The sequence below is a fragment of the Apostichopus japonicus genome, chromosome 22 (assembly GCF_037975245.1).
Source record: "Apostichopus japonicus isolate 1M-3 chromosome 22, ASM3797524v1, whole genome shotgun sequence".
In the NCBI taxonomy this organism is placed as follows: Eukaryota; Metazoa; Echinodermata; class Holothuroidea; order Aspidochirotida; family Stichopodidae; genus Apostichopus; species Apostichopus japonicus.
In genome coordinates, this window is record NC_092582.1 from 23,136,862 (window position 1) to 23,151,221 (window position 14,360).

At 38.3% G+C, this 14,360-nt stretch overlaps 1 protein-coding gene and 1 long non-coding RNA gene across 5 annotated transcripts in view; one reads left to right on the plus strand and one right to left on the minus strand.

Moving 5' to 3' along the window:
• LOC139963677 (actin-related protein 5-like) overlaps positions 1-11,255 on the minus strand; it is a 22,739-nt gene extending 11,484 nt beyond the window's left edge. The window contains exons 1-10 of one of the 4 annotated variants that reach the window (XM_071964709.1): positions 11,124-11,255; positions 9,911-10,109; positions 9,033-9,341; positions 8,136-8,231; positions 6,517-6,710; positions 4,950-5,066; positions 3,203-3,295; positions 2,176-2,518; positions 1,344-1,387; positions 654-739 (exon numbers count right to left, since the gene is read on the minus strand). In XM_071964709.1, coding sequence (XP_071820810.1) covers positions 654-739; positions 1,344-1,387; positions 2,176-2,518; positions 3,203-3,295; positions 4,950-5,066; positions 6,517-6,710; positions 8,136-8,231; positions 9,033-9,341; positions 9,911-10,022 — 1,394 coding nt within the window. In that variant the 5' untranslated portion in view covers positions 10,023-10,109; positions 11,124-11,255. Of the gene's footprint in view, positions 1-653; positions 740-1,343; positions 1,388-2,175; positions 2,519-3,202; positions 3,296-4,949; positions 5,067-6,516; positions 6,711-8,135; positions 8,232-9,032; positions 9,342-9,910; positions 10,110-11,041 lie in introns of all 4 variants that reach the window. The other 3 variants (XM_071964711.1, XM_071964710.1, XM_071964712.1) reach the window with 3 other exon arrangements.
• A 58-nt stretch (positions 11,256-11,313) lies between these two features.
• Positions 11,314-12,929, plus strand: LOC139963684 (uncharacterized). Its single transcript, XR_011791721.1, has 2 exons — positions 11,314-11,611; positions 12,837-12,929. It is a non-coding gene; the product is annotated as an uncharacterized lncRNA (long non-coding RNA).
• The last annotated feature ends 1,431 nt before the right edge of the window (positions 12,930-14,360 follow it).

A 14,360-nucleotide genomic window follows, 5' to 3' on the forward strand; every position in this document is an offset into this window, starting at 1 on the left:
TGCATAACAATTAAACTCGGGATGGGTCTGACTAAAACCCAGGGGTTACCTTTGTCACTTAACAAAGGACCTGCACAATCAACTGATATATATAAAGCAGCAAGACCGACATCACAAGAATTTCACCCAAAGCCAAATTTTGCTGTCCAAAAACCCTACCTACTTAATAAAAGATATGTATAGTTTTATAATCATAAAGGGTTATGACGCCAACACAAGCGCCTTTGAAATCCGATGATCACGATGATGATGGTGGTGATGATGATGATGATGATGATGATGATGATGATGATGATGATGATGATGATGATGATGATGATGGTGATGGTGATGGTGATGGTGGTGATGATGATGATGGTGATGATGATGATGATGGTGATGATGATGGTGATGATGGTGGTAATGATGTTGATGATCATGGTGATGGATTAACACAGGCTTATCACAAGTCATAGCTGCATCGTCACTACACCATAGCTACAACACTGAATAAGTTACTTCAAAATCATCATACAGAATCACTGAAAGTGTGTCCTCATGACAGAACTGGTTCCATGAATGTTCTTAAGAGTATGTAATGGAAGGTGAAAATAGAAATACTGAGGCCTCTTAGTTTGTTTACGACAGAAGTGGTTCATTTCTTTTTATCCTACTTCATGATGGCCTCCACATCTCGTAGAAGTTGCTCAAGGGCTCCGACTTTACGACTCTCCCCTTCCTCTGGCCTCATCTTCTCCTCCTAGAAGAGAGAATTAAAAAATGGTTATTATTTAAAGAACTATAGAAACCATTGGCAAGAACAGGATTTTAAAAACTTCAGAATTACGTTTAAGGTAATCTAGCCTGACGTAGGTTGTGATCCGTATTTATAATTTCCTTACTGAGGGCGCCAGTCCAAAATTGCGGTAGCCTGTATACCAAGTAACCAATATCATTCAATACAGTCCAGTAAACAGAAGAAAAGAAATTTTAGCTTTTCTATTATTACATGTGTGTATGAAAGATATCAGAAACATGCTGTATCAAATCATGACTGACAAATGTACACACACATACAAACATATATCACATGATCACACATACTCCATATCTGTAATATGGGCTCAGTATTAAAGTAAACTTGTTTCTTAGATTGATCAATGTGAACACACATTAGCACCAACCTACCAACTAATTCATACATTTTACTAACATGTTTCCAGTCTATTGCTGGGAATGTCTTTTTTCACCAAGTCAAATTAACTCCACTGAAAGTTACGTTGCTGTTAGCATTTGTAGAGCAAATATTAAAGGCAGATAAGGGAGAAGATAAAAATTGATTCCTTAATCCTATCGGACATTACCATCAACTCTAGTGCGACCAGCAGCTTCCGTTTAGTTTCTTGCTCTACGTGGGGAAGTAGAAGACGAAAACATTTTTTAAGGTGAAAAAATGTCTGACAGTTTAAAATCCCCTGCCCTGTCAGTCCCTCTCCGCCCCCTGCCCTGTAAGTCCCTCCCTCCCCTTGCCCTGTCCCTCCCCTTGCCCTGTCAGTCCCTCCCTCCCTCCCATCCCAAGCACATATAAACAAAAATGACAAACCAACAAGTGTCTTCACTTTCACGATAAACTTTAACCATTAGCTGAAATTCGCAACAACCAAATACTTTATACCTCAAAGTTAATCTAGAAATAACTTTTGACATTCTTGCTAGATCCTATTTTACAAAATAAAGTAATGTCAATATTCCATTTTGCGTGAGTACTTTGTGACTGTCTCACATATCCAAAGTTAGATCTATTCAACAAGATACAATATTTTCAGTTTTATCATCTTGACATACAATCATAGACTTACAATGATAGATACTCATTCATTGACAAATCATCAGCCACACAGAACTGATTATTCCTTTTTAAGATAATTGCTGGTTGCTATGGGTCAGCCATTTTGAATCTCTCCTGTGGACTCTGCCATGTGGGTGAATTACAAGAGGTCACCCTTTTCTGTCTGCTTGCTATGCAGAAGTCCTTGTTTTGTATTAGCTGCTAGTAGTTAGTCATTTCATGGCAGGTAGCTATGCATTAACCATGTAAATGACTGGGTGTTAAATGTCGGCCATTTTAAGGCTGGTTGCTATGGATCAGACATGTTTCTACTGGTTGCTAGAGGTCAACCATTATCACCTCTTTACCTGAGAAGTCTTCAGTGTCTATTTCTTGAGCCTCGTCTTTCTCCTCCCCATCTTCTGTTTCTCCATCCAGAAATTTCTGTCTTAGGACTTCCTTCTGATTGAGCCAATCAGATCGGTTCTCACATAAACTATGATGACAATTCTTCAACCCTTCTGACCAATCATGAAAGGCGTTATTGTCAGCTGTGTCTTTAAGTAATGTAATTCCCTTCTGGAGCTGCTTGACACAGTTCTCCGCCAGACTGTTGTACTTGTTTAACGTATTGAAGAGAGCTTGGAATGCAGACGAAACATCCGAATGAAATTCTTGCCACTGTTCTTGAAAATCAGGAATCAAATTTTGCTGTAAAAAAAAAACATTTAAGTAGTCCTGAAATGTTTTTGTCATTTGCTTACAAACAACTTGACACATCTAAACAAATTAATGAATAACTGAATTATTGAATTAAACTGGGTTATTACAATGATGCGGTAATAATAAGTCTTATCATCAGCCCATGAAATCTTTCTTTCAATTTTGATGCCTCATTAAGATTGAACAAACAACAAGCTCTGGTCAGAAAATGTCTCTGAGCTTGTTCTGCATTCAGTTCATGAATGCATTGCATTTACTTAAACTGCACACCCAAGTTCACTCCCCATTTGAATTGTAAAAGAGTGCAATATTTGTTTGTCTACAGTTTGTATGTACTCTGTAATTTAGTCCCAAAGGGATATTAAGCAGACCATTTTTGACGGACAATTTTTATTATTTATTTTTTTTTATTGTAAAATATTGTTGTTTTACATAAATTGATAAAGCTATTACAAACTGTCTACCCCCTTTTTTGTGGGCAATGAGCAAAATGCATCCCAGAATTAACATATAGAACGCTGCTGCACTGGTTATTCTAGTGAATCTGTCAAAGGCAAGTAGAGTGTAATGTAAATGCTATGTAAATTTTGAAAATTAAAGGAACTCTGTAACATATCAAGAAATTGTATGTCTATATAAATATTGAATTCTAATTAGCACACTATTCCTCACCTCCTCCGTGGTCCACATTTTGACAACATCGTCAATTTCCTTGGTCAGTTTCTGTAAACGGGCTTGCTTTGTATCGTCAGACCAACTGTTAACCTAGGGATGAGAGACCCATATGACAATGATAAGAATATATATATATATATATATACATATACATATATAATCTATATGTATTTATAAACAGATATATATTTGAAACGGTTCATGGTATATTTGAGTTTCACGCACATTGACTTCTTTTCACTGCGGCGATCATCAGGCAACTGAATCTTGCCAGGACAACTTTTTCCTTTGGTGGCTGTCAGAAGGCTTCTTTGAACGGTTGCCATGACGACATTTGGACACAAATTTGTTACACTTGTTGACTGAGTTGTAGGTTTTGGCGGTGCTGCTTCTTAATGTGAAGAACTTTCCTTCCATACAGAGATTACACTGGACGGAGCTGTTGTCATGTTTATTAGAGTGATTTAGGATTTCCCAAGAAATGGAGTTACTCGATTTTATTCTTTTTAAGTACCAGATATGCTTTTGAAGAGTCCACTTTATTTTTGGTAACGTTCGTTGCGGAATGATTTGGTGTGAATGTTGTACCATGCCTTGAGGCTTCCACTAGCCAGACTGCCCCCTGTCCGGGGAATGTCTAACCAGAAATATAATCTACAAAGCAAAGGTCACTAATGGTCAAGAGACAGCCATAGTTATCGTGCTAGGCTTTGAAGATTAATCTAACGTGTTGTCTCCATTGGATCTCACTAGTGGTTTGACATTATTACCTACTGAATGTAGTATGTACAGTCTTAGCTGATATACCTTGCACACTGACAATATACCGATACAGCAAGAATTACTCAACTCATTGAGTGTAAAGTACTGACAGAAGAGTAAGTATGATGTCACTTGCAGGAAGGAAACTTACTGTAGTTGCAATACTTAGTACTGAATCATGGCTGTTTAGTTTACTTAAAGGCATTGAAGACTCGCCCCAAACCGTGTGCCGCCATCTGAAAAAGTTAACTTTCTGTTGCTTGCAAGTGACGTTTTGTTCTTGTCGCTACAAAATGCAGACAGTAATGAAACATGATAACTTGTTATCTTTAGCTGGACCTGAGATGTCCATTGCTGTATCGTCTATACACTGTGCAGTGGGTATTGACCCCAGCTGTATGTACTGACTGTACACTAGTGTCTAATTACCGACGGTAGCAAGCTGTTACACCTCATTCGAAACTAGGTCAGATTACCGGCATTAGACGTTTCTTTTTGCGCTCGTCTTCACACCCTTTAATACAGAGGTAATAAGGGGAAGGTGCAGGGAGAAGGCATGGTCAAATGAGGGGAACGTAGGGAACTAGCAGGAGAGCAATATTAAACATTGCTCATTGTTTTGTAGGAGGCTGGTTAAGAGAGCATTAGTGGGTGAGCTGATGACCAGGGGGGTGACTTTGGGTAATCTGCTTATAGCAGTGAGTTTAGGCACAATGAATGAGTTAGTTTTGTACAATACAGTTACTCACAAATAAGGTATGTTTGAATTATTGAACAGAGTAAAAGAGTGGTTGTTGGGGAGGGGTAGGGATATGGGGAGAGTGAGTTACAGAAGTGAATGGATGTGTTAGGAAGAATGAATATGTAATTATTTCAGGAGTACTTCAGATTGATTTATCCTCATGACTGGTGGTGTATGGGAGAGTGGAGTGGGGTGAGTGGGTGGGGGGGGGGGGGGTGGAGGGAGAGATGAATTACTCACAGGAGTGAATGGTAGCTGAATCTTGCAGACGTTCCTCTTGTAATAGTCAGGGTCAGACCAAGATTTTAGTTCGGACTTGTAATCGTTGGAGATGTGGGCAAAGTTCCACAGAAGCTCCTAAAAAAAAAAAAAAAGATAAAAGAGAGTATTAAACGGCTCCTTTGAAAACTGGCCCATGGGTGTCTTTGCCGACTGAACGCAACAGAGCCAGCGATATTAAGTTTAATCTTCAGACATTCTTGAGCATCATACATTATGGAAATAATGGCTTTGATTAAATGATTTTCTATTACCCATAGTGTTTTGTGATTGCGGTCGTCAGTTGACTTTTTAGCATTCTAGACTATTAGGACCGAACTCCAGTAAACTTTGCATACGTACTGACCAATCACTTGATAGAACTAAATCTAATCAATCCTGTACATCATATTAAAGAAATTTAAAAATAAACAGTTATTTCGATCAAAATAATGAATGTAGTTCACGCAAAGGGACCAACCACATCCATCAGGGCGAAAGACTTTCCGCGTAATACTACTATGTAGCAAATGTGGTATGTTTGGACTGTTCCTGACTATCAGAAGTGACAAAAAACCTTGGTGAGGAATTAACTCTAGTACAATGACTTAGAGAGAGAGAGCAGGGGTCTACCATAAAGATGGGAACTCCAAAATGGGAGACACCTCAACCGTCCTAACCGCACATAATTCTTAAAGGTACTGAACTTTTGGACTGCTCTGACACAGGTTTCAATCCAGCCAAGAAAGAAACAATCGAGCAATTTGTCCCCTGCCACCTGCTCCCTTACCCCATCTTCACCTCACCATTACCTTGTCCACAGATCCTGAATACCCCCCCTTCTACCTTCTAATTATGTTTCTTTGTTTCCCCTCTTAATCTGTATCTTCTACTGATATTCCCTTGTCACTTTTCTACTTGATCTATCTGTCTTAATTAACTATCTTTCAATCTTCTCATTGTATCCTTATGTGCCAATTTCCATACATATATGCTCACTTTTGTTTGCATATTGTTTTTTTGATTTTTTATATTTTAAAATTTTTCTCTATTTGTAGAAGTTGTCCTGTCTGCAAATTCTATTTGATTTGATGTGAAGATCTTCCATGGTTGAATGAAGCATCACACACACACACACATACATGTTTGTGTTTCATTCAGACCGAGGACCCCATTGTATTTTCCATTGTTCAGATCCACGTACCCTAACCTTAACAATACCCCATACAATAGAATTCTTCCGAGGACGTGGTGATTCCTTAGAAATCACAACCAAGGACCTGAAACTCTTTTGTTCAAGTCCTCGGTCAGATAGCAAAACAAACGCACATGTCCACACAAGCACACACACAGACATTAACTTTCATACATTAATTTCAACACACAATTTCAAAGTGGACATGCAGGCACTTTATTAATCACAGCTTTGCATTATTGAGTACAACAATCTTGCTGAGGACAAACATGAATGAAATCTCACAAAAAAGTAAAGAGTTAAATCTATACTTTGCCAAACTAAGTGGAGCCTTTTATTTCAAGTGCCAAGTACCTCAACCCTGCTGTTGTTGATGGCTGAGAAATGAGAAGGGTATTTCAGTTGAAGAGCCCGGCTCAAGAAAGTAGCTTGTTGATATCCTCCGACATTGACCCTCCGGCACATGGCGGTTTCCAATCTGCTGTTGAGGTACGGGAGTATGCAGGTGTTGTGATAACCGAAGGAGACCACCAGACCATCTGAAGTGTCTGTCCAACATGATTACAGAGGAACAATAAATCAATTGACATTTTACTGTATTAAACAAAACTCTACTATATGGTGACCAAAAGGTATGGTATGATCACCTAACTTTAATCACTTTTCAATTCCCCTAACTTGAAAGATTTTAAAGTGAAGCTATCAGTTTATGAGGTATTCTCAATGTACAAATTGTTAAGTACTTACCTCCCAGAAGGTCTGGTATATACATTGACCCTAATAGGCTAAGAGTAACATCTTAAAGTGCTCTTTTGGTACAAGTTGATGGGGTAGCATTCAATTCCATGCAGAGTTGTGCCAAGTCGATTTATGTGCATTTAAAGGCATTGAAGACTCGCCCCAAACCATGTGTGGCCTTCTAAAAAAGTTAACTTTCTGTTGCTTGCAAGTGACGTTTTGTTCCTGTCGCTACAAAATGCAGACAGTACGGTAATGAAACGTGATACCTTGTTATCTTTAGCTGGACCTGAGATGTCCATCGCTGTATCGTTTGTATACAGTGCTGTGGGTATTGATCGCAGCTGTATGTACTGACTGTACACTAGTGTCTAACTGGCGGTGGTAGCAAGCTGTGTGTGTATTTTCTGGGATTGATGGTGGTGTTTAAAAGTTCTGTTACACCTCATTCGAAACCAGGTCAAAGTACCTGCATTAGATGTTTCTTTTTGCGCTAGTCTTCACACCCTTTAAGCTACTACCTGTAATTTCCTGGATTGGATTCTGACACAGTAGACACACATGGTTACATAGTTACCACCATAGGGTTTGTTATGGCATAAGTAGAGGGGGTAGTTCCAAATAGAGCTGTAACAAGTCACTTCATTTTGAAGTAGAATTTCATAGGACTTCATTACCTGTAAATTTCAGTGGGCAAAGGAGGATAATAGTCACTATTCAGTAGTGAATGTAGCACCATCATATATTTGGTATACTTAATATTTATATGAAAATGCCCCTAATATTGAATGTAATGTTATCATAGGTTAATAGCAGTTACTCTAAAACTCTTTCATTTATACAAGAGCAGAAAACATTTGATTCTCCAGCAAGCCGTTAGTTTTAGAGTAATCTCTATGCTTGTAGTTGTGTTGCACCAGGGACCGACACTACAGTCACCTCCATACAGTTTGGTATGGTTCTTATACAGGAGGGTTGTGCACACATCCAGGCTAAGTTGTATTAAACAAAGCCCTTGAAGGCTTTGTCCTTTCATTACCAAATATTTCCTGACTCTGGTGTGATACAGAGGGCAAAGCTGGGTAATAGTGACCGTCAAAGGGTTCGCTCTCAGTACAAGTCGAGATGGTAGGGGCGAGGGGGGGGGGGCTAATTCTCGTGGCAACTTAAAAGGCTAGTAAAGAAGCCATTGAGCTGGCATGGTCTGGTACAAACTTAAAGATAATATCACTCACCTCCCATTGGCTGGCTATGGTGTAAACTAAACAGAGCATCTACTCCGTAAGCAACCTTCGGAACTTGGTAGCACTCAAACAACAGTTCAGACATTACTACAGGGGATAGAGAAAATGTTATATTATATAATATATATCATATATAATATTATATTATGTAAAGTTTATGCCAGACTGACAACTTTAATAATAAAGGTACATGTGGTTTGCTTAATACCCCAGGGCAATACAAAGGGAAGGATAGAAATAGAATGTCACATGCTTTATATATATATATACTGTATATATACTTTTCAGCATCATAGAATGGGCACACCAATTTTGTAAAGAGAAAAAAAACTGTGTTGATCCATGTCTGATGTAAAGTTCATTCTTTTTCGCACAATTTAATGTAATATAGTAGTACCCACATAAATTGAACACTAGTACTGTTTGGCTAGCAGACTTTTAAAGCACTTTTCCTGGCGGCTTCGCTTTGAACTTAAATATGGTCAACTGGCAATGACAAATGGTTGAGGCAACGCCTGTCATGATCACAAGTATTACTCTATGATACGTCCAATACATATGAATGTACATATGTAAATAACCAATAGCAACAAACAGTGTTGATCAGGAGGTCCAATCAAAATTGAAGAAATTATTTCGTGGCCAATGAGAATGCCACGGAGAGATTTTTGTAAATAAATCAACAACAGCATTAAACCAAGTTTGCTCTTTATTTTTCCTCTGTGACTAGTCCTCCCAAAAAGTATGGGTCCCTTTCATGATTGAAGACTTAAATTGTAAGAAATACATTAAAATGAAGGTGAATTCTGTGAGAGGCATTGTCACATGATATTGGAGTAATGTAGAACTATGTAACAAGTAATAAAACGGTCTAACAAGTCAACTCACAGTGACGACTGTAGTTAGGATTACACAGCACTTCTGTCATCAGGACTGGGTGCTCAACGAGCTGGCCTTCAGATTCGATACCTAAATGATGGAAAACATGGTCAAATATCTGCTCCTGAACGTCAAAATGAGTGACAACGTCTCGATCAAACTGGGTGCGCAATAACCACCTCACGGCTTCGAGGTTACTGATGTTGTTTCCTATCTGGACTTCGCCTTCTCTCTTGCTCCGCTGTCTGGTCACGAAGTTACGAAAATCCAGTTTGGGCTCCGCGTCGTTCCCCCAGCCAGCTCTGCATCTGAAGGAACCTGTGACGTAAGAAAAAAACTGCATAACGTAAGAAAAAGTTCATAGTTTGGCTTGTAACTGGTCGTCGTGGTAAATTATCGTGTGCAATCTTTTCAATGTCAGTAGTTTTTCAATATTGAGAGAATTTTTTTATCCACATTGTTATGAAGGGTTTTGTTCACCTCATTATTATTATTATTATTACTCACTACTTAAATGCAACTGAAACAGCAAACGATGGTTTCTTTTATAAAACAAACCTGAGTACACTGTGAGTCAATTATTACATTCAACTGAAGAACGTGTAGTTAAAACTTGTAAGAATTGTTTCACAGAACAAATTAAATTGGAAGAAAGTTCATGATTAAGCCAAACATTTTCAGAAACAAATCATATGATATTCTTGCTTACTGTATAGTTAAGGTACATCACTGAAATAGATCAGCTTAAAACATATACAGTGGAAGGTTATAGTACTCAGATGATGAGGTGTGTGCTATGGGTGTCTCTGTCTCTCCATTTACTGAAACATCTATTAGAAAAACCAGATTCATCTAAATTTTTAGAAGCCTGTGTTATGAACACTTACCATTATCAATCACAACTGGGACTTCATTTCCTTGTGGAAAAGTGGGATATTTATGGAGCTGCTCTTCTTGGTTGCTAAGGAAACTGTCTTTGAACTCGTAAGTGCCAGTCATTTTCACCTTAGACTAGGAAAACAGGGTTTGGCCCCACTGAATGTCAGACTCAGAGTGTCATTGATGTGAGATTGTATAAGACCTGTGCTATATAGGTGGAAAGGAAAATGGAAATAAACTTAGCACATAGAATTTATAATACAGTAACAGATCACCATCTGCTAGTTTTGATTGTATCTATTGACTCTGCAAACAGATAAATATACTGTCATTGACTGTACATATGAACATGTAAATGAAAATTAATATACGTACAAACTATACGAACTAAAGGATTCCATAAATGCTGGACCTCTGGCCACCTTATGCTCACCATTTATCTAGTGCTTGGACTATTTTGGGAACTGCCAAACTCAGTTCCATGGTTACTTGCATGGCAGCCAGAGTAAAGGCCCACACTAGTGCCACTGTTTTACATGCTGCCAGACTATAATATGATTATGTTTTGTGTTATAATTACACCTGGCAGCCAGATGAATAAGGAAAGGTCTAATGTCCTTGTTCATTTGTCTGTTGGATACACCCATTTCACATTCCTTGATGTAAGTTACATAGGCCTTCCCATACAAAGAAGTCCTGCAGGAATCCTATACGATTCCTGTATATGGAACAGGATTCCTTCCAAACGTACAAGAATCCTTCATATGCATGCAGGATGTGGCCAAATCCTGGCATAAAATCCCACAGGATCCTGCAGGATTTTATGCAGGACTTTTCAGGCTTAACATCAATGGCATATTGCAACAGTGATAACTGGTTAATTAATATTCATTACCACTGTGTGAGATAGCAATCTCAGATTCTCAAACTGAGGTAAAAGATCCCTAATTGTTCAACTAACTTAAGATCTTATGTCCAAATAACACTAGGTCCTATAGCCTAGGCCTAAAACTTTACTACATACAGTAGCCTGTGCCTAACGTTTAAGTGTGTTGCTGTGTTCAGGGCCTAACTAGTATAAATCAGTGTTACTTAGTCAACTTCATCGCAAGGCCTTAACTAGAAGTGAAATTGCTTACACAGCGACGAAAGATCCACTGTTCTAACGGTTTTTTCGATGTTTTATCAAGAAGGAAAAGTCGCTCTTTCAAGTTTACTTACGTTGCGACAAGAACCTGACAAGTAAGCTAGTACTGCACCAACTTATGCCGCTACTGGGCCAACATTATACATGTCTTACGGGGCGCCGGGAAAAAAATTGTAATACTATGCGCCTATGCCGACGCTATACGCACGGGGAATTCCCTATGATTCAACCATAGGATTCACCTCAATTCGTCATAATTTGCACATACTGTTAGCATATATAGGACGAGCCGCAAGTGCGTGAAGCTTCTTTCGTTCTTATGGAACCGGGCAACTATCATTCTGATCCCTCAGCTATAGACCAATAACTGATATTTTGTAAAATCTATGAACATTCGTAGATTTTATGAAACGTTGGATCAAACAGACGAGCAAACTTAAACCAGACGTAGGCCTATGCTGTGATTGGAATTCTTCGCATAGCCTAACTTGTTCACGTAAGAGTCGGAAGTACAGTACTTGTAGCACTGTAGCCTAACTCTAATCACATAATCACGAACAAAGTAAGTTTGGATTTTTCGTTTCAAAATCGCAATCAGAAATTTGTGTGCTTATCTATATACATGCTTGGGAACATAGAGAAAACTAGCAATGTTTTTTGGGAAATGCCATTGTTTTCTGCAGCCCAAATATTAGTCCAACCATTACTTTACATAGCCTACAGCTAGTATAATGTCATTGCATCCATACAGTAGGAGATCTGTAAACCATGAATGCGTTTGATAGTCAAGATTTTGATTCCGTTGGAATTTTCCCAATGTTCTTAGCAATGTCTCGATATTTAAGGATAACAAATTGTTAATCTCCCTATTTTTGTGGAAAACAGTTGGCAGTTCTGTCAATGGTTAATTGATATTTCACCTAGAATTTCAATGTGGTACTATATGTTAATAGTATATCAGTATGTCAACAGACTGAATCTTGCCTTATTTTTCAGAGGAAAAATAAAAATTCATACCTGCAATGCAATCAAACAATAAGGTTTAAGGTGGATGATTCGTACCCTTTGGAAAGATGTTTGTCTCTCAAATATCTTAAATGGATGTATGATTGGACAATGTTGCCCTACAGTAGTTCAGGTTTGAAATATCAAGGCTATTATTTTGAGACAGTGATAAGTGACAGTTTAAAGTACAAACTGCATGCTGTTCTTCCGAGTCTATCAAATTCAGGATGTTGACAATACTAGTAGTATAACTATCCTAAACCATTTAATGTACTACTATAATGGTAGAATGTGATATATAATATGATTAGCCATCAGGTTTGGAAATCAGATTCACAAGTTGAACACTACTAAATACTCTGGTTGTAACATAACTTAAAGAACAATGGGCCATAATATATTCAACTGAGCTATCTTTGATCACACCAATAATAAAGGGGAGTTTTCAACAAAAAAAGGGGGAAAAAGGAAGAATTAAAGGTAGTCATTATAGGCCCCAAATTATAGCACTCTTTAATTGCTAGAAGTTTTCAAAAAGTACTTTCCTGGAGGTCTTTACTCAGACATTTTTAAGGAACACACACAAGATGACTGAATGTCTCAGTTAGGCAAAATTTTCCTCCAAGGTGGTTGTAATAAAAACAGTTTTAAGAATTTTGACCAAAGGTGACCATATTTATACTATCTACTGTACCTAGCATATTAGGGGCCAATACAGAATACCTTTTAAGTGTCTTGTTTTCTTTAAACCTGTCTTGTGTTAATATTCTGTGTCAATACAGTATCATAACCATGGCCATGTCAAGAGATTACCGAAAAGTGCTGGACAGGTGTTTGGTTCAACTCTGCAACGATTTGGACGTTGACTCTATTATGCCTCACCTCATGGCTGAAGGACTGATCACTGAGAGCGATAAAGACAAGCTTGGAGCTGAAGCGGTACGTTCCAAACGAGTATCAGACTTTGTGAGCATCTTGAAAAGGAAAGGAAACAGGGCATTTGAAGTGTTTGTGAAGGCTCTACGAGAAGACGAGGGCAGCAGACATTTAGCTGATCAATTGGCAGAGGTTTATAACGGAATAAATATCGCACAACCAAGCCAAGTCCCTATGCAGGCTTCGGATTGATTTTCCTACCAGTATCACCATGGATTTTATGATGAAAATCTAAAGAATTTTGTGCTCTTTTTTTATCATTACTTTTTTTTGGGGTACAGAACCAACATCAGATGGGTTGACAGAACAAATGTTTGGGAAAACATTCCTAGCTGCATATAAACAGTTGGCCTACTAGCCTAACCAATTTGTGTTACAAAGGACATAATTATTTTTGCATAATTCATAAATTGGTCTCATCATGTAGTTCATAACCAACATTTAAAAAATTAACAGAGCTCTATACTCTTTAGCTCTTATTTATAATTTGTTTCTTAGTGGATTTACAGGTTCAAGTCCTGGCCAGATCATTGCGTTGTGTCCTTGGGCAAGGCACTTTATCTCCATTGCCTCTCTTCACCCAGGTGTATAAATGGGGACTTGCGAGGTAACTTGTAAATATAGTTGCGTGCGCTGGTTTGTGGGTGCACCCTATGTGGTTGTGGTGCATCATGGTGCCCCAGGAGAGATTGATTGAATTGTGCACACTTTGGTGTGTAGGTGTGACAAGATACCAATGACCAGGGTTATGTTGTAAAGTCGTGTGAGAGAGCCTTGGCTCTGAACAAGATTGTAAACCTAAATAAAAATAATAATAATAAAAGTAAGAAATGTTAGCAGTGATCTGTAGTCTCTTTAAATTACTGAAGCTTTAACGACAAAAAATTCACACTTACGGTACTGTAGCTACCATAGATCTACAAATGTGATTTGTTGCAGCTCACTCAAAGCAGGGAGTTGTTATGCTCAAAGTCATGCTGTCCGTCCTCTCTAGCATATTTTGTGGTCGGAGAAATGACCATCAATGAAAGTGACTGGATCACTGAGTCTAGCTAACAAGACCTTTAGGATAGTTCCTAAGCTGCCAACTTAAAGCTCGATAGGAAAACAACTCTTTATGGATTCTTTGTTATGAATAACTGCGAATTGGATCTACGGCTGCTCCCAGGTAGTAAACATCTGCCATGTACAACTGCAAATGACTTTGGAATGTCGCTGCAGTGTTTCTCTGCTGTTAATAACATAGAAACGATGATAATAGTCAGCAGTTATTTTTACGAAGCTGAAGCGACCACAAATGTGGGAGGAATCCCCCACAGGCTTATGGATTACAACTTACATCTCAGGTGGCTTTCCAATTTACCATTTTA